Source organism: Phyllobates terribilis, unplaced genomic scaffold, assembly GCF_046119375.1.
Source record: "Phyllobates terribilis strain yellow unplaced genomic scaffold, ASM4611937v1 Scaffold_11__3_contigs__length_659146591, whole genome shotgun sequence".
In the NCBI taxonomy this organism is placed as follows: Eukaryota; Metazoa; Chordata; class Amphibia; order Anura; family Dendrobatidae; genus Phyllobates; species Phyllobates terribilis.
The window spans coordinates 427,619,865-427,639,928 of NW_027362771.1; the positions used below are offsets into that span (position 1 = coordinate 427,619,865).

Below are 20,064 nucleotides of genomic sequence, written 5' to 3' on the forward strand. Positions count from 1 at the left end.
CAGACACTTCCAGATCTTGCAGTTCTTGCTCCACAAGTTTGCGGATATGAAATGGGATGCGCCTGTGAGGTTGAACAGACGGCTGTATTGACTGGTCAATATGCAATTTTATCTGAACGTCTTTTAGCTTACCGAGACCTTTAAAGAGATTGGGGTACCTCTGCATGATGTGTTGGGCCGAAGGACCCGTGACGCTATTGACCAGGTTGACCAGACCCAGAGATATAGCAGTACTGCAGCTGAGAAGCGTGTCTGCGGAGCACTCTACTAGATATACAGTGTCGGTGAAGAACTTCCCGTCAGCTGCAAGTTCTGACTGAAATTTGCCGCACAGGGGTAGTGCCGATGCTGAACCATAAGGAAAAATCTTTAGGCTAGTGCTTTGTAGAGCAGGTCTGTTCAGGAGTCGGCTATAGACTGCACGGCTGATGACGTTTACTGACGCCCCCGTGTCTACTAGGGCTTCCACCGGACTGCCATTTATCAGGATAAGTCGCCTTGGACTGGTAAGTGGGTAAGTGAGTGCAGTGTTTGAGATCCCTCTGCAGTTACTGAGAATAGATAAGTACTGTGAGGCTCGTCAGTAAGCTGCAGCGTTTGGACTTTTTGTGACCTGGGTTGTACTGTGGGATGAGGGGATTGTGGTTTGGATCTACACACTTTTGCAAAATGGTTTTGTTTTCCACAATTATGGCAGGTCCCCCCTTTTGCTGGGCAGACATTCTGGTGAGGATACGACCCTCCGCAGTTGTAGCAAGTTGCCCCCTGCGTACGAGGCACAGGCGGTCTCTGTGTTAGCTTTGCTATACAAGATGGTGCTTCCGCCTCGCACTCAATGTTCTCTATGAGTTTAGCTTGTTTTTCGGCGGTATCATTTACACGTGCTGTTTCAAGCAATTTTGCTAAAGTCATGGTGGGATCTCTGAGTGCTTGTCTCCGTAATTTAGAGGAGATGCAGCCTTGTAAAATCTGCATTTGGATCTCTTTGTCGACATCTGCAAATTCACAGTAAGCTGCAAGGTGCCGTAGTCGGACATGATATTCATCAATATTTTCTGTTGCTGACTGCTTTAATTGTCTAAACTTGAAGATTTCAAATGCCGCATTTCTGTGTGGGGAGAAGTATTTGCTTAATGCTGCCTTGCTGAGCTCATAGTCTTTGTCTTCTCCAGTATTAGGCAGAGTAGTGAAGATATCATAGACTTGTTCCCCTGCATAATGTAATAGCATGGCTTTCTTCCTAGTATCATCTGATATGTTCATGGCTTGTAGGAATATATCAAAACGCTTCAGCCATTTCTCCCAACATGCTGCTAGGTTAGCTGGGGACTGATGTACATCAAAAGCAGGGAAGGCAGGTAAACAGGCCATTGTTGTAGAGCTGAAATACCTTTAGTTGATGATGAATCCCATCCTCGTCGCCAGTTGTGGTGTTGTTATGCAGACGAAAGGAACTTCAGAAGGCCACACAGAGATGCTGGATGGTAGGTTTAAACAGCCATATTTTTTATTCTCCTGCTTCCGTTCCCTTCCCCCTTGTCCCCTCCTCCCCATTACATCATCGTTACTAGGCAGAAACTGAAACAAGGATAACAGCCAACCAATCACATATGTAGTAACAACATCACATCTGACACACTCCCAGCCACATGAGGTCTGGCATTGTCCTGCATTAGGAGGAACCCAGAGCCAACCGCACCAGCATATGGTCTCACAAGGGGTCTGAGGATCTCATCTAGGTACCTAATGGCAGTCAGGCTACCTCTGGCGAGCACTTGGAGGGCTGTGCGGCCCTCCAAAGAAATACCACCCCACACCATTACTGACCCACTGCCAAACCGGTCATGCTGAAGGATGTTGCAGGCAGCAGATCGCTCTCCATGGCGTCTCCAGACTCTGTCACGTCTGTCACATGTGCTCAGTGTGAACCTGCTTTCATCTGTGAAGAGCACAGGGCGCCAGTGGAGACTTTGCCAATCCTGCTGTTGTGTGGCAAATGCCAAGCGTCCTGCATGGTGTTGGGCTGTGAGCACAACCCCTATCTGTGGACATCGGGCCCTCATACCACCCTCATGGAGTCGGTTTCTAACCGTTTGTGCAGACACATGCACATTTGTGGCCTGCTGGAGGTCATTTTGCAGGGCTCTGGCAGTGCTCCTCCTGTTCCTCCTTGCACAGAGGAGGAGGTAACGGTCCTGCTGCTGGGTTGTTGCCCTCCTATGGCTCCCTCCACATCTCCTGGTATCTGCTCCATGCTCTGGACACTGTGCTGACAGACACAGCTACCCTTCTTGCCACAGCTCGCACTGATGTGCCATCCTGGATGAACTGCACTACCTGAGCAACTTCTGTGGGTTGTACTGTAGACACCGCCTCATGCTACTGTACCTCTAGGGGTGAGAGCAACGGCAAAATGAAAAAGTGACCAAAACAACAGCCAAAAAGAATGAGAACAGAGAAATGGTCTGTGGTCACCACCTTCAGAACCACTCCTTTATAGGGGGTATCTTGCTAATTGCCTATTATTTCTACCAGTTGTCTGTTCCATTTGCACAACAGCAGCAGAAATTGATTCACAATCAGTGTTGCTTCATAACTGGACAGGTAGATTTCACAGAAGTGTTATTGACTTGCAGTTACATTGTGTTGTTTAAGTGTTCCCTTTATTTTTTTTGAGCAGTGTATTTATTTCTGTAATATCTTTTTTAGTGGGTGAAATTCAAATTTTTACGTTTTCTTTTCAACTTTTTTTTTATATCTTGGTAAAACTTTTTTTTAACTCCTTATTTTATTTTTTAGTCCCCTTAGGGAATTTGAATCTGCAATCGTCTAATCTATATACTGCAATATTACTGTAAGGGTATGTGCCCACGATGCAGAAATGAAGCGGAAAATTTCCTCTTCATTTCTGCATGTCCTTGCCTGGAAAAATGCATGAGGAATTTCACATGCGTTTTTCGCGCGTTTTTGAAGCGTTTCGCACATGCGGAATTGCCTTGCGTTTTTCTAATACATTGAAGAAGGAAATTCCGCATGCGTTAACGCACAAATAATGGACATGCTGTGGATTTTTACGTACATCAAAAACGCTGCGGACTGCATGGGCATTGAACTTGCGGAAAGTCATTGGGGAACATGGGGGACGGATTACCAAGCAGTTTACAAGCGTTTATGTTGCGCAAATTCCGCAGCAAAAAAGCTTGAAAAACGCATCGTGGGCACGGACCCTTAAGCCCAACCACATGCTTGCCCTATACACAAGCCATACATGTGCAGCAGATGTCGGGACGGAATTAACAAAAGTGTGATTAACATATCAGTTAAAGATTACAGGGGACAACAATATACCTGTCCTGTATAAAATACTGCATATCCAAGTCATTGATCAAGAATGGATTGCGAAGTTTTGAGTAGGCAACAGCTTTATCCAGCGGAAATCCTAGAAGTATAAAAAGGAGATTGTTAGTTACATTACTGCAGAGCACAACTTATGTGCAAACTGAAATCAAGACATTATACTAGTATTGCTTACTTTCCCATCCTTTTGTTAACCTTGTCCCAACTTTTTTTTAGATGTGTTGCTGCCATCAATTTTTAAATGAGTTAGCTATCGCGTTTTTGACGCTGAGATTTTTGTCTCTTGTTGGTATGTTATGTTATAAATAAAGCTGCTTTATTTTTTAATTGATACAGTCATGTGCGAACTACATGCGTTTTGATATGTTTCCGCCGAGAAAACGCACTAAACACATTTGTGTTTTTACCTGCGGATTTTTCGCATCTAAAACAAGTCTATGGAAAAAATCTGCATATAAAATTCAGCGTACCTGCAAGAGAATCTGACATGTTGCGGATCTGAAACGGGCCGCAGGTCAATTCACGCTTAGTAAAAAAAAAAAAAAAAAAAAAAAAGGACAGAGGGCATGAGATTTCTATGAATCCCATCCACTTTGCTGGAACTGTAAGACGCTGCGTTTTTGACACAGCAAAAATATGCAGCGTCAAAACTTCAACAAAAATTCATTGTGGGCACACCGCCCAAAACACACTATTTAGCAAGAAAAATTCTTGCTAAAAAGTGTGAGGCAACTTTCTGTGATCGAGGAGAACGCTGACACTGTGCCCTTACCGATCGCAGAGAGAACTTCTCTTTTCTCCTGCCCCACACGAACCCATGTGATAATCCATGTGGAGAGCAGGGGAGGAAGTTACTGGGACCTGCACAAAGGCAGCATGTCCTGAGCAGCTGTTGGACCTTCCACCTGACCAGCTCCAGGACCTTTCAGGTAATTTGATCAGTCACATGCCTGAAGGAGCTGCAAGATCTGGTAATGTATAGTGTGTGTGTATGTGCATTCAGTAGAGCTGTGTCTATGTAAATATGAATGTAGCAAATCTATGTATGTAAATGAGCATGTAGCAGAGTTCTGTGCGTCTATAAATGTACATGTAGCAGAGCTATGTGTATACATGTGCATGTAGCAGAGCTGTGTGTGTGTGTGATTTATATGTGCATTTGTAGCAGAGTTGTATGTGTGAGTATAATACACACTGCAGGGAAGCTGTAACAAAAATATTTACTACCACCATATTCTACTCTATTGCATTAAAATGAGTGATAATAACCCCTCCACTTTACACCACCAGGGAAGTTTTAATCAATAGGAAAAATGTTTTTCCTATTTTCTGCTTTCTAAACAGTCTTATAATTACTGTAGATGCATCTTACAGTCCAAAAAATACTGTCATTTTTTAAAATGAAATAGAAAAATGTGTAACTTTCGCCTTCTGATCTGTGTTCTATGTTCTGTTGTGAATAAAATATGGCTATAAGAGATTTCCAAATCATTGCATTCTTGTTTTCTTTATATTTTACAACTCAACTTTTTTGGAATTAGGTTTGTAATTACACACTGATCTTTTGTAGTCATTTTGATTATGTTCTGTAGCTCCCTAGTGGACGTTTTGGCACACCATTCTGTACTGTGTGAGTATGGGTACAGACAGTGCTCCAGCTTTTAAACATGGTGGCAATTCACAGTTCATGGTGGTTACCAGATACCCCTTATTACATGTATACCCAACCCAATTACTTAATTAGTAAACAAGATGCATTTAATTATTGAAAAAGGTTTTGCTTTGAAAAGCAACAAAAGCTGAAGAGTACTGACAACACCAAGCTAATAAGAGCGCCGACAACACCAAGCTAATAAGAGCGCCGACAACACCAAGCTAATAAGAGCGCCGACAACACCAAGCTAATAAGAGCGCCGACAACACCAAGCTAATAAGAGCGCCGACAACACCAAGCTAATAAGAGCGCCGACAACACCAAGCTAATAAGAGCGCCGACAACACCAAGCTAATAAGAGCGCCGACAACACCAAGCTAATAAGAGCGCCGACAACACCAAGCTAATAAGAGCGCCGACAACACCAAGCTAATAAGAGCGCCGACAACACCAAGCTAATAAGAGCGCCGACAACACCAAGCTAATAAGAGCGCCGACAACACCAAGCTAATAAGAGCGCCGACAACACCAAGCTAATAAGAGCGCCGACAACACCAAGCTAATAAGAGCGCCGACAACACCAAGCTAATAAGAGCGCCGACAACACCAAGCTAATAAGAGCGCCGACAACACCAAGCTAATAAGAGCGCCGACAACACCAAGCTAATAAGAGCGCCGACAACACCAAGCTAATAAGAGCGCTGACAACACCAAGCTAATAAGAGCGCTGACAACACCAAGCTAATAAGAGCGCTGACAACACCAAGCTGATAAGAGCGCCGACAACACCAAGCTAATAAGAGTGCCGACAACACCAAGCTAATAAGAGCGCCGACAACACCAAGCTAATAAGAGCGCCGACAACACCAAGCTAATAAGAGCGCTGACAACACCAAGCTAATAAGAGCGCTGACAACACCAAGCTAATAAGAGCGCTGACAACACCAAGCTAATAAGAGCGCTGACAACACCAAGCTAATAAGAGCGCTGACAACACCAAGCTAATAAGAGCGCTGACAACACCAAGCTAATAAGAGCGCTGACAACACCAAGCTGATAAGAGCGCCGACAACACCAAGCTAATAAGAGTGCCGACAACACCAAGCTAATAAGAGCGCCGACAACACCAAGCTAATAAGAGTGCCGACAACACCAAGCTAATAAGAGCGCTGACAACACCAAGCTGATAAGAGCGCTGACAACACCAAGTTAATAAGAGCGCTGACAACACCAAGCTAATAAGAGCGCTGACAACACCAAGCTAATAAGAGCGCTGACAACACCAAGCTAATAAGAGCGCTGAAAACACCAAGCTAATAAGAGCGCTGACAACAGAGCATGCAGTACCACACAGGGGAGAGATTACCTTTGGAGTGGAAGGAGATGAGGCAGTCACAAATGGGCCAGTTCTCCACAGGTTCATTCAGGATAATGTCTTCAGACATGATGACCACAGTAATGTACTCAAACTTGCACAGACGTTCCAATATTTGCGTCATGGGCTTTGATTTGGACTTTTTGGTCATGGCACATATTCCCACCACAATCTGACGCTCCGGAGGCTGCATATCATAGAAAGATATATTACTATATATAACACTATATGCTACAGGAGTTTTACAGGGAAAGTTAAAATCAATTTTCTTTGACTAGCATGAAAAAAAAAAAACACAATGGGAGAACGTGTTAGGTCTTTTACCCTAGATTTCTAGCATATAAATGTTGCAAATACTTGCTCAACACAGTGGCACAAAAATTTTATGGTTTATACAATTTCTCGTCACTTTTCTTAAAGGTGGGTAAGGCTTAGAAGTAGGGCATTTGACCAGTTTATTCACTATAATTTATGCCCAAAAGTGGTGTAAACTATAGCAGAGATCAACTCCAATTCATAGGGGGTGTAGAAGTCTGATTATAGAGCACGGGCACCCTGAAAGATGCGCCAAATTCATTAGGTGGTGTGCGTCTCCGAAGGAGTTTGGCATTCCTTATACCTGCAGCCAAATTCTTTTCAAAATTGGAATTAAATGCCTGTCTTGATTAATCGTCTAAAATCCTGCTAGGAATAAGTTACATTTATTAAGAGGTACATCTATGGTCTGTCTGGGCACCAGAATGTGAAATCTAAGTTAGCCAAGAGGTGCCATGGATTTTATATACAATGCACGCCAATTTTCTGGCATAAAATATAGAAAATGTTATGTGCGCCAAATGCACATCCTTTCCTAAGCCCCAGCTATTATTAGGCAATGAGAAAAAAAATTCTGCAAATCCCCCTTAAGGCAAACTCTGCAACTCGTTGATACTAGAAAACTGGTGTACATGGAATGATAAAGTTTCCCAAATATATTTAAGCAGGGTGTGCCTCAAGTGAAACCTACGCATTAACCTATTTTGTTGTTTTACATATTCTATCAATACAGAAGGATTCAATAACAAATTACAGATCCATTATAGATCCACTGGATCCATTAGGATATGATTCAATGATTTTAAGCAGGTTGAGATGGATCCATCACGGATCTTACAATACAGAACTCATGTCGTCATTGTGAACTGAGACCTCTATGTCCTTATTCTGCTGCTGTATACATAAATGTAATGGCTCCATACAGCTCCTGCTGTATAACATGTGGATATTACCTGACGCGACAACTGGCCTTTATCTCGGAGGAGTCGCCCACAATCCAAAGTGGAAGCAAGGGGGCATGACACCATGATATCTCCCCAGGGAACTAGTTATATCCTGACATATACTACGGTCACCAGCTCTCTTCATAGGTAGCTAGGTAGCTAACACTTCTATCTTTTATGTTTTTTTCTTCCCATTTCAAAACTGTAAACCAGGGGCCAGAGTCCAGTCCTACTGCTTAATCTAGCGGCTTGTTATCTAGCAAGTTAGGGAAATTAACACATAACACATATCTAACCTAGAAAATCAGTTACAGTCCTATCAATTTAGTTTGTACTTGTAGGCAATAAAGGCGGCTTATACACCATAAGGCACAAATACACAGACTAATGTTGGCCGAACCTGCTGCTATCGGCCGACAATCTAATTTGTATGGGGGGCCTACAGACTCAATAGATGAAATGGAGGGAGACAGGGATTCAGCATGTCAGATTTCACACAACCTGCCGCAGTGGCTCTCTCATAAAGAACATGGGAGCGAGCGCCCCTGTGTATGGAGGAGTCGGTAGAGCTAGCGGATGGCCGAACAATCCGACAACTATCTATTGTGTATGGGGAAGCTTTAAACAGAAGAAAAGAAAGCTGATAGTTGAACAACCACGATGCAGAAATGCTCCGGATTTTTCCTGAGCGTTTCAGCATCTCCCTGGCAGAAAAAACGCATGCGGATTGTACATGCGGATGTGAAGCGTTCTTCACATGCATTTATGCATGCGGGTTGACAAGCGCTTTCCAAGCGATTTTAGCATCACTTGGAAAGTGCTTGTCAAGTTGGTCACACTATATAAATCCATGCAAACAGCATGGATTTATATAGTGTGACCCGAGAGAATGTCAAAAAATAAAAAATAAATCTATATTTACCTTCCGATGGCCCCTGCAGTCTTGCTGCGCTCCTGTCCTGGCTGCCGGCAGATCGCGGTACGCTGTAATGAAGGACCTGCCGTCACATGACTGTGACGTCACCGCAGGTCCTTCAGTCCTGCGCGATCTGCAGGCAAGCACAGGGAAGGAGTCCGGGGGCCGTCGGAAGGTGAATATAATCTTTATTTTTTATTTTATTATTTTTTTTACAGCTTTTAATGGTACCTGGGTTCGGAGGAGAGTCTTCCACACCCAGGTACCATCTGCACATTAGAACGCGCCAATTACGCAAGTACAGATGCAGTCTTGCGGAATTGGCGCGTTCTAATGCAAGTCAATGGCCGCGAAAACGCTGCGCTTCCGCAAAATAATTGGTAGTGCTGCGTTTTCTTCCGCAACGATAATCCGCAGCGGAAATTTACGCAGCATGTGCACAGCACATGCGGATTATCATTAGGGAACATGGCAGGCCTTCTACCATGCGTTTTTTAAGCGTTTCTGCAGCGTTTTTGCCGCTGCGGAAACGCTTAAAAAAAGCATCGTGGGCACACAGCCTTACAATGGCATTAACAATGCGCTGGCAAAGGGCACATCATTCAAGTCACGAGAACACCAATGGGTTGCTATTAGGGTTGAGGGAGTATGTTCTGTCCGAGTACGCTCGGGCCGTTTTATTACATGTGAGGAATGTGTAAGAAATAGACATTCCTCCCATGTAATAAAGCTGTGAAACAGTTGCAAATCATGTACACGGGAGCGATTCAACCATATCACCGAGCAGCTATAAATACTCAGAGCTCGGCCGAGCATACTCGGCGAAAGGGTTAATAGAACATACTCGCTCAACACTAGTTGCTATAACAGCAGGGGGTTTGCTGTGCTTGTCATTAAGGAACAATCTTGAAGCCCTGCCCGTGGCCGAGATTCAGATGAGACTGTTTTTCACTATATGCAGCAATACTGTGGTATTACTGTAACTAGCACAAGCAAATCAAACAATCGTTCGTAGGTTAGTCCTATTAGGGGACTTTAATAAGTACAGTGAAAAATAATAAGGTTTTAAAAAATATGAAAAAAAAAACTCATCGCCTTTAAAAATAGATAATAATAAAAATAATAAAATTGTGCATATGTGGTATCATCACATTCAGAAAATTCAGATCTATCAAAATATGAAAATAATTAATCCAATCATTAAACACCGTAAACGGAAAAAAATGAAGAACGGAAAAAGTAAGTATTTTGGTCGCTGCAATACTACAGAAGTGCTGTAACAAGTGATCAAAATGTCATATCTATCAAAAAATGGTATCAATAAAAATTTTGTTTCTTTTGCCCCTGCAAAAAGTAAGCCCTCACAAAGATTTAACGACTGAAAAATTAATATGTTATGGGTCTCGGAAAATGGCAACACAACCCCCCCAAAAAAATTTGTAGAACTTTTTTTTTCACCACTAAAATAAGAAAAACTCGACGTTTGGTGCCTCAAACATTTATGTGGACAGAAAAATTAAAAAGTTATGGTTTTCGGAAAAAGAAAAGGAAAAAACAAAAACAGAAATTGGCCAAGTGGGGAAGGGTTTTAAATGCATGACATGGCAGAAGTTTTCAGTGAAGGTCCATGTGCTGGAATCCCAAATTACTTAAGCCCCCGTCTCACATAGCGAGTTTGCTAGCGAGATCGCTGCTGTGTCACGGTTTTGGTGACGCAACAGCGACCTCACCAGCGATGGTGCTATGTGTGACACTTTGCAGCGATCAGGCCCCTGCTGTGAGGTCGCTGATCGCTGCAAAGTGTCCTAGACCATTTTTTGGTCGTTGCCCTCCCGCTGGTCAGCGCACATCGCTGTGTGTGACCAGCGGGAGCAGCGATCAGGCTGGTAACCATGATAAACATCGGGTTACTAGGGGCACACGCGCACTTAGTAAACCGCTGTTTATCATGGTTACGAGCCTGCTAAAGTGAGCGGTAACCTCCCGCTCACCGTAGCAGAGTGGTAACCATGATAAACAACTGGTTACTAGGTGCGCGTGTGCCCCTAGTAACCCGATGTTTATCATGGTTACCAGCCTGCTCCTGCTTCAGCAGGCTGGTAACCAGGAGCAGGACATCGTGGAAAGATTCTTTCCACGATGTCGCTGCTCCCCTGATCGTTGGTGAGCCTGCCTGTTTGACAGCTCACCAGCGACCACATAGCGACGCAGCAATGATGCCTGACAGGTCGTATCATTGTCGGGATCGTTGCAGCGTCGCTAAGTGTGACGGTGCCTTTACTCCCATTCTCAGGAGTGAGAGAGGCTCAGATAACAGTCTAAACAATTAGATCTATCGAATTTCTCTGGAACTAGTCTATTGTCAACAAGTAAACATTGGGAAAGAGGTGGCCAATCTCCTTGGTAATGTGATCATCAATTCAAATTCTAAACGATAAGCATTGGGGTTAAACAGGCACAAAAAGTGTGGAGAGAGTATGTGGAGATTTTTGGTTAATATCCTACAACTTTGTTGATTTTTTGCATTACAGACACAAACAAAATTTATTAAAAATAAAGAATTATTTTTTTTTATAAAGGTGTCTGTCTATTGCAATGAATAGAACAAAGTTTAATTGTCCTTTTTTTTTACTGTTAGCAACCATTTTTATATGACTGAGGACCTTAAGGTGTGATCTGGTTTGGAAAAAACCCTCTTCCTCAGCTGAAGTTTATTTATTTATTTTAAATCTCACTTTTCTTGGGTCCACCAATGAGTCTTTGCCACTGCTCCCGATGTCTGTTATTGTTTGCAGCGCTAATGTCACATTGACATCGCTGCAACAGATCAGTGAGCGCAGAGCTGCAGACAATAACAGATACTGAGAGCAATGGCAAAGACTCAGTGCTGGACCAGGGGAGGGTGAGAGAAGAAAAAATTTGTTGTTTTTATTAAACAAGCTGCAGCCAGGATAAAGGGTGTTTCCAAAACCAGAAAACCTCTTTATAGTGGATCAGAACATGCTTTGCTATATAAGGACAGCACAATGCAAGGACAGGTCTATCTTTCTAATAGCCAAAACTGCACAGAATGGCAGTGCGAAAAACGCAGCGCTTCCGCAAAATAATTGGTAGTGCTGCGTTTTTTTCCGCAATGATAATCCGCAGTGGAAATTTCCGCAGCATGTGCACACCACATGCGGATTATCATTGGGGAACATGGCAGGCCTTCTACCATGCGTTTTTTTAAGCGTTTCTGCAGCGTTTTTGCCGCTGCGGAAATGCTTAAAAAAAGCATCGTGGGCACACAGCCAGGTAGAAAGCAAGGGAAAAAAAGGTTAGACAGAAGGGAAGGGAAAGAATATGATTTTAGCTCATGTTCAGGAACCTCACCAAAAAGTTTCCCTCCTTCTGAGATCTTTACACTTCTGAACAACAAGTAACAGAGTTCCATATAAAAGTATATTAGAATTATCTTATTCTTCACATTACAGAAAAAAAATGTAAATATTGCTTTTTTGAGAAATATATCACTGTCACCTACAAGCAACAAAAGATCCCCTCACATTGAACAATGGCCTATATGATCTACAATGGTTGATAGGCAGGATCCCTGAAAACTACATTCATAAGATAATAAATTACTAAATTATTACTTATAGCTAAACTTGGTTTTGGAATAAAATGTATGCAAATAAACTAAATAAAACTTTGAAACACATTTATAAAAAAGGAACATTTCTGGGTGAATTGCACTATGAAACTACAAAATTGCAGTAATATTTTCCTTACCGTCTCTTCCTCATCTTCATCTTCCTCTTCTTCGTAGAAATCAACCTCGTCTGGATTCATGTTTGATTCCAGGAAGTCTGTCTCATCATCTCGGGCACCGACAAAAAATCTGGGTGTCGAGCTGTCGCCCTCGCAGGGTGGGGTCAGGGATGACATCACAAACTAGTGAGCCTAACATCACGCTCTGGAACCATTACGTAAAAATATTACAGATCGTGCAAAAATATGGGGTCAGTTTGAAGGCCTCCAGCTTAAGGACACGGGGTTTAGAAGCAAGGAGAGGATGCATGAGTGGCAAGGAAGATCCAAGGGCTTCTAACTATGCGAGAAAGCACCAATTTTACCATGTGCTGTATGTCCGGGTGATGCATACATTTTATTAGTTAGAAGGCAGTCAGAATTAAAAGTGCAATTATCATCTATTCCCGGCAGAAAAGTGCTTGAAAACCAATGTGGACGTCTACAGTTCTATACGTGATCTCTGCCAGACATCAGTCATCCAGAAAGCTGTACCTAAAAAAAAATACAAAAAAAAATTAAAAAAACATGTTACAGAATTTTGAAATATTCAGGCAAACACTTAGACGTATTTACTCATTAGTAGACACAACACAATAGAAGGAATTGGAGGAGGATTTACTATGTGTACACATATATGAGTAGACAAACTTACTCTACAATGTGAGTGTCTAACAAGTCAATAATCTGGAGGGAAAGAAAGAAGATGATCATATTGTTCAGTGTCCTTCAAGCAGGGCTGGGATATAAAGCAGACTGTTCAGCCAAGAGCTGGCTACCGTGATGATTAGTAACCAGCTCTTCTCTGAGCAGTAGGTGAGGCAAAGTTCTGCCTGCTCAATAACCTATGGCTTGCAGAGCTAAGGTCTCCACCCCATAAGGCAGCTGTCTCAGCTCTTCAGAGGAAGAAGCAAGGCTCTGAAGTGACAGAATGCAAGAGCCACGTCTAAAAGGACTGACAATGGGAAGGGGGGTGGAAGGGCTGGGACAAGCTCTCTTGGGTTTTGCCTCTAACACCCACTGCCGATACAAATTGTCCAAATTATTGGATGGACATCTGTCAGTCCCAGCTATCGGCCCTGGTCCTCTTGTGAAATAAGTGGATGTTACGTATGTATGTAACATTCCCATCGTACATGTACAGTTGTATAACATGGCATCAGCCGCACTGGGCCTCATCGACTGCACAAAGAAATCTAAGCACAATTGTGACCCCATGCCTTGAAGTAAAACTCCAATAACAGTCAGTAAAGGATGGGCATTGTGGGGGATTGTTAATGGAATAACTATCAATATTACAGGCACCGGAATTTGATACTAACATACACTTGGTAGATGAGCTGGTAGAGGACAGATGAAAGTCAATCAGGCTACACAGATTTGTAAAGAAATCTATTGGCTAAGTTGCTGGACATTCCCCTTTAAGTAACCCCTTCCATGGTGCTTCTTCACTCACTGAGCATTTTCACTGATGAGAGCATAAGTACAGTACATGCTTCTGAAGAACAGCTGGAGAAGTGCAGCCTCAACAGGAACAAAACCCTTTCAGAATGCACCCAGGACGACCACCACCACTTACCAGCAGTAGATATAAACCAAGGGACAACACGAGTAACCACTTATTCACCTTCCAGCACACGCTGGAGTAGAAATGTAGCTTTCATTGGTACCTGTTCAAATGAAAGGGCTACCACATAATACATGGCCGTGCCCAGTCATCCAGAGTGGAGTCATACTTGAAGGGAATCTGTCAGTAGTATTATTATTATTATTTATTATTATAGTGCCATTAATTCCATGGCGCTTTACATGTGATAGGGATATACATAACAAAAGCATTTACATAATCTTAACAAAACAAGTCAACGACTGGTACAGGAGGAGCGAGGACCCTGCCCGCGAGGGCTCACAATCTACAAGGGATGGGTGAGGATACATTAGGTGAGGGTAGAGCTGGTCGTGCAGCGGTGGTTACTGCAGGTTGTAGGCTTGTCGGAAGAGGTGGGTCTTCAGGTTTCTTTTGAAGGTTTCCACGGTCGGTGAGAGTCTGATGTGTTGGGGTAGAGAGTTCCAGAGTAGGGGGGATGCAAGGGAGAAATCTCGTATACGATTGTGGGAGGAGGAGATAAGAGGGGAGTAGAGGAGGAGATCTTGTGAGGATCGGAGGTTGCGTGCAGGTAAGTACCGGGAGACTAGGTCACAGATGTATGGGGGAGACAGGTTGTGGATGGCTTTGTATGCCATGGTTAGAGTTTTGAACTGAATTCTCTGGGCAATGGGGAGCCAGTGAAGAGATTGACAGAGAGGAGAGGCCGGGGAATAGCGGGGGGACAGGTGGATTAGTCGAGCAGCAGAGTTTAGGATAGATTGGAGAGGCGCAAGAGTATTGGAAGGGAGGCCACGGAGCAGGAGGTTGCAGTAGTAGAGGCAGGATATGATGAGGGCATGCACTAGTGTTTTTGCAGAGTCTTTGCTGAGGAATGCACGGATCCGGGAGATGTTTTTGAGTTGGAGTCGGCAGGAAGTGGAAAGGGCATCAACTCTCCTAAGCAGTATATATGGACATGTAGGTCATAGGAAGCTGAATAAAATGATATCTTGATATCATCGATCTGATGTCTTATTACAGAGAAATCCCTGTTTGTTTTTTTGGGGGGTTATATATATAACCTCCCAAAAAAACATATATCTATATCTATCTATATCTATCTAAATAAATTAGATTTTAAGATTTATGGGCCTGAAACCAATCTGCATAAGAATCTGCCTTCAGAGATTATTTTAAATGAAAGAGGGCATTACCAGTGTGAGACAAGTAGATCAGGAGAGCAGATTGTCAGTCATTACTCGTCTCACACTGGTAATGCCCCCTTTCCTTTAAAATAATGTCTACAGGCAGATCCTCAGGGAGATCAGTATACAAAACTAAAAGACAGAGTCCATGCCAGTGTGTCCAGTTGCAAAAGAGGAGTTTATTCCGCTATCCCAAAACACATAACGTTTCGACCCTGTGTGGGTCTTTGTCAGAACGTTGTGTGTTTTGGGAGGGCGGAATAAACAATTTTTGGCAACTGAACACCCTGGCATGGAAGCTGTCTTTTACTTTTGTATGCTGACATTTCCTTGAGGATTATGGACGTGCGTCCCTTGCAGTGAGTGCTGCTGACCACCATCTTTCTTCTCAGGGAGATCAGTGTCCGGCCCATAGATCTTAACAGCTCATTTACATATAAGAAAAACATGGATTTCTCTAAAATAAGACATTGGATCACAGATATCAAGGTATCACTTTATTCAGCTTCCTATGACCTATATGCCCATAGACAGTTTAGGAGGGTTAATCCTACTGACAGATTTCTTTTAATGGTATCTCTCTGGCAAGTGTGATGTCCTGAGCAACATGGAGGATATCTTTTAATCTTTTTGGCCTAATAAAACAATCTGTTTAAGGCTGTGTGCCCACTATGCGTTTTTAAAGCGTTTCCGCAGCGGCAATTTCGTCGCAGAAACGCTTAAAAAACGCTTGGTAGAAGGTCTGCAATGTTCCCCAATGATAATCCGCATGTGCTGTGCACATGCTGTGGAAATTTCCGCTGCAGATTATCATTGCGGAAAAATCCGCAGTACTACCAATTATTTTGAGTACTCGCTGTGTTTTCGCCGCCATTGACTTGCATTGAATCGCTTAATATCCGCATGACTACATGTGCACATGCGGATATTAAGCTATTCAATGTGCGGATGGTACCCGGGTCTGGAGAAGAGGAGACTCTCCTCCAGACCAGGGTACCATAGTACCTGTAAAAAAAAAGAATTTAAAATAAAAATATACATTATACTCACCTTCTGATGTCCTCCGGTCTCCTGTATGATGCGTCCTGGCTCTCCGGCAGCTCGCGATGGTCTAAAAGGACCTGTCATGACGTAATTTAGTCATGTGACGGTTCACGCGACCGCTGACGTCGGTGGTCGCGTGACCTGTCACATGACTAAATGACATCATGGAAGGTCCTTTTACACAACCGTGAGACACCGGGGAGACCGGACGCATCATACAGGATAAGGTGACCGGGGGCCATCGGGTTTTTTTTTTTTTTACCATTTTTACCTTTTTTTTAACTAAAAACTTTTTTTTAACTATAAAATTCATGCCGGTTGCATGGATTTATATAGTGTGACCAAGTTGTCAAGCACTTTCCAAGTGATGCTAAAATCGCTTGGAAAGCGCTTGACAACCTGCATGCGAAATCGCATGTGAAAAACGCTTCACTTACGCTTGTCCCTGGCAGGAAAAACGCATGTACAATCCGCATGTATTCTGCAGGAGAAACACATGTACAATCCGCATGTACAATCCGCATGCGTTTTTTTTGCCAGGGAGATGCAGAAACGCTCAGGAAAAATCCAGAGCATTTCTGCATCGTGGGCACTTAGAATACTGGACATATCCAATATAGTTCTTATTCTGTTCCGTTTCCTTTCTGCATAACCCTAAAATGAACACTTTATTTTAATTTACTTCACCAATTTATTTGCTTACTTCTCTCCTAAACTGCCATTACATACTTGAAAAAAACTAACTGATTGATAAAAGTCTGATCCAGCACACTGATGGCAATGTGTCAGTATTTACTATTACCAATTTTCTAGTTTGCAAAAAAAAAAAAAAAAGTAAGAAAGTAAGGCTTCTCCTATCCATTATGATGTTAAAAATGGACAACACATGGACTGCAACGAACTCTCATTGTGGTAAATTAAGCTGAGGGCCCGCTCACACGAGCTTATAACTTGGCCGAGTGCCATGTGATTTCTTATCTAGAGCTCGGATCAATATTATACTATGGGGCAGTTCACAACTGCAATTTTTTTCTCATGCCAATTTGATGCTTCAGCTCTGCTATGTGTAAAAGAAATCATGATCTCCTATGAACACTGGCCACGGGCGACAGGTACGGAGGTCTTCTGCAGACCCCCAGCTGTTATGACAACCCATCGGCGCCACGCAAACACGTGACGGGGGCGCCTATGGGTGGGACTTATGACGCCCTTCTGGCCAGCTCATGTTAAATGCCACTGTCCGAGATTAAAATAACAGTTTTATTAGCAGGATATTATCACTAGAGGACTAGTAAACCTTCTGCCATGTAGTCCTCCATATTTATGAGCTTTGTATAATCCCGCCCCCACCACTGATTGACAGATTTCAGCCTATGCACAGTGTACACAGAAAGCTGCCAATCAGTGGTGTGGGCGGGGTTATACAGAGCTCAGTACTCAGAGAACTGGGAGATCTGCAGCAGATCAAACAAGGATTTTATTAAAACTGCAGCAAGCAGTTCAGTAAGTGATACATCGCTGGAATCAGGATCTCTGCCCCTACATTATGCTGCTCTCAGATGGAGTACCAAAATCTGGTAACAGATTCCCTATAGCAGGCAATGTGCAGATGGAGTCTTTTTGATGAGTTTTCAAAGCAGAAACTAAACAGAACCTCAAAGTTTTTGAGGAAAAGTTGAAGCGTTTCTGCTATGAAAATGCTTCTAAAAACGCGGTGTGCACATACCCTTAAAGGGGTTTTCTCGTTTAAGCGCTTCTGTATCAATTCCTACCTGTTTTTAAAATCTCTCCTTCAGTCAGTCATTCATTAGAAGTGGTTTACTCTAAGTCTGTGTGTCCACGATGCGTTTTTTTTAAGCGTTTCCGCAGCGGCAAAAACGCTGCAGAAACACTTAAAAAAAACCATGGTAGAAGGCCTGCCATGTTCCCCATTGATAATCCGCATGTGCTGTGCACATGCTGCCGAAATTTAAGCTGCGGAATATCATTGCGGAAAAAAAAAGCAGCACTACCAATTATTTTGCGGAAGTGCTGCGTTTTCGCCGCCATTGACTTGCATTAGATAGCATGGATTCTGCTTCACTAGATAAGCACGCGTTCAATGTGCGGATGGTACCCGGGTGTGGAGAAGAGGAGACTCTCCTCCGGACCCGGGTACCATAGAAAACTGTAAAAAAAAGAATAAAATAAAAAATATACATTATACTTACCTTCTGATGTCCCCCGGTGTGCTCGTCCTCACTTGCCGGCAGCTTGCGGTGGACTGAAGGACCTGCACTGACGTCATTTAGTCATGTGACGGCAGGTCCTTCAGTGCAGTGTACCGCGATCTGCCAGCAGCCAGGATGGAGCGAAGCAAGACTCTGGGGGCCATCAGAAGGTAAGTATAGATTTATTTTTTTATTTTTAAACATTCTTTCGGTCACACTATAGAAATCCATGCTGTTTGCATGGATTTATATAGTGTGACCAGGTTGACAAGCACTTTCCAAGTGATGCTAAAATCGCTTGGAAAGCACTTGACAACCCGCATGCGGAAATGCATGTGAAGAACGCTTCACATCCGCTTGTCCCTGGCAGGAAAAACGCATGTACAATCCGCATGTACAATCCACATGCATTTTTTTCTGCCAGGGAGATGCAGAAACGCTCAGGAAAAATCCGGAGCATTTCTGCATCGTGGGCACATAGCCTTAGGGAATAAAGATCATGCGATAGTGGACAATCAGTTGAATAGTCGTCCGTGTAATACCAGATGCTCATACAAAATATTTCTCTGTTCCAGCACTTTCAGGAACGGCAGCTAGTCCTAAGCAACAGACCCACACGCTCTGATGTCCATATGCTCTATTAGGCTACAACCCCACTATCAGTATTCGATCGGTATTTTTCCTCAGGAGTGGGAGCCAAAACCAGGAGTGGGTGATAAATGCAGAATTGGTGACTTGTTTCTATTATACATTTTCTCTGATTGTTCCTCACCTGGTTTTGGTTTACAAAATACTGAAGAAAAATACTAACGAATACTGATAGTGGGACAGTAGCATTAGGGCATTTCTTAAAGTAGTTGTCTAGGCAGAAGAAGAGATTAGGAAGTAAACATTGAACCAAGCTGAATAGACCGTTTCCTACACGGTTTAGTGGCTGCTGCTGGATATCGCAGATCCACCGCTATAAAAAATGAATAACAAACGAGTAAAATGCTCATTTGTTGTCTGATCAGATCATTTTTGCCCACATGCATGGCATATGGGAACACAATGATCGTATTAATGACTGGTAACATACAGTTTTTACAGTCCATGTGAATGGAACCAGAAAATATTGCAGATCGACTTCTCATGTGCACATACCCTAAGGCCACGTGCACACGTTCAGTATTTGGTCAGTTTTTTACATCAGTATTTGTAAGCTAAAACCAGGAGTGGAACAGAGGAAAAGTATAATAGAAACACGTCACCACTTCTGTATTTATCACCCACTCCTGGTTTTCGCTTACAAATACTGATGTAAAATACTGATCAAATACGGAGGTAAAAACTCACCAAATAATCAACATGTGCACGTGGTCTAAGTGGCATTCCTGCGTTCTCTTTGTGAGAGCCGCTGACAGACATCTCTAGCATGGTTTTACCTCAGGGAGAACAAAAGGATCGACAGTCCAGAAATGAAGGTGTCAGGTCCTTTGTGCCCCCAACAATCATCTGTCTGGGGTTCCCATACACATTAATGGCTGAACCCGTCAATATCAGCTGACATTAGTCTAGTGTGTATGAGGGGCTTTTGATAGGGTCATCATTTCAAGAAGGGAAGGTAAAGACAAGAATAATGGGTTATCCATTGTATCACTGAGAGCAAACCAAAGCACAATAGTGTA

General features: G+C 43.0%; 1 protein-coding gene across 16 annotated transcripts in view; it reads right to left on the reverse strand.

Annotated features, from left to right (window-relative positions):
• PPIP5K1 (diphosphoinositol pentakisphosphate kinase 1) overlaps positions 1-20,064 on the reverse strand; it is a 204,372-nt gene that overhangs the window by 149,546 nt on the left and 34,762 nt on the right. For 15 of the 16 annotated variants that reach the window (XR_012251298.1, XM_073653167.1, XM_073653162.1 and 12 more), the window contains exons 2-4: positions 12,333-12,845; positions 6,378-6,573; positions 3,349-3,439 (exon numbers count right to left, since the gene is read on the reverse strand). Coding sequence is in view for 15 of the 16 variants with exons in the window: in XM_073653167.1 (XP_073509268.1) it covers positions 3,349-3,439; positions 6,378-6,573; positions 12,333-12,488 (443 nt within the window). In the remaining variant the exon portion in view is untranslated. Of the gene's footprint in view, positions 1-3,348; positions 3,440-6,377; positions 6,574-12,332; positions 12,846-13,005; positions 13,156-20,064 lie in introns of those variants that run through there. The other variant, XM_073653154.1, reaches the window with a different exon arrangement.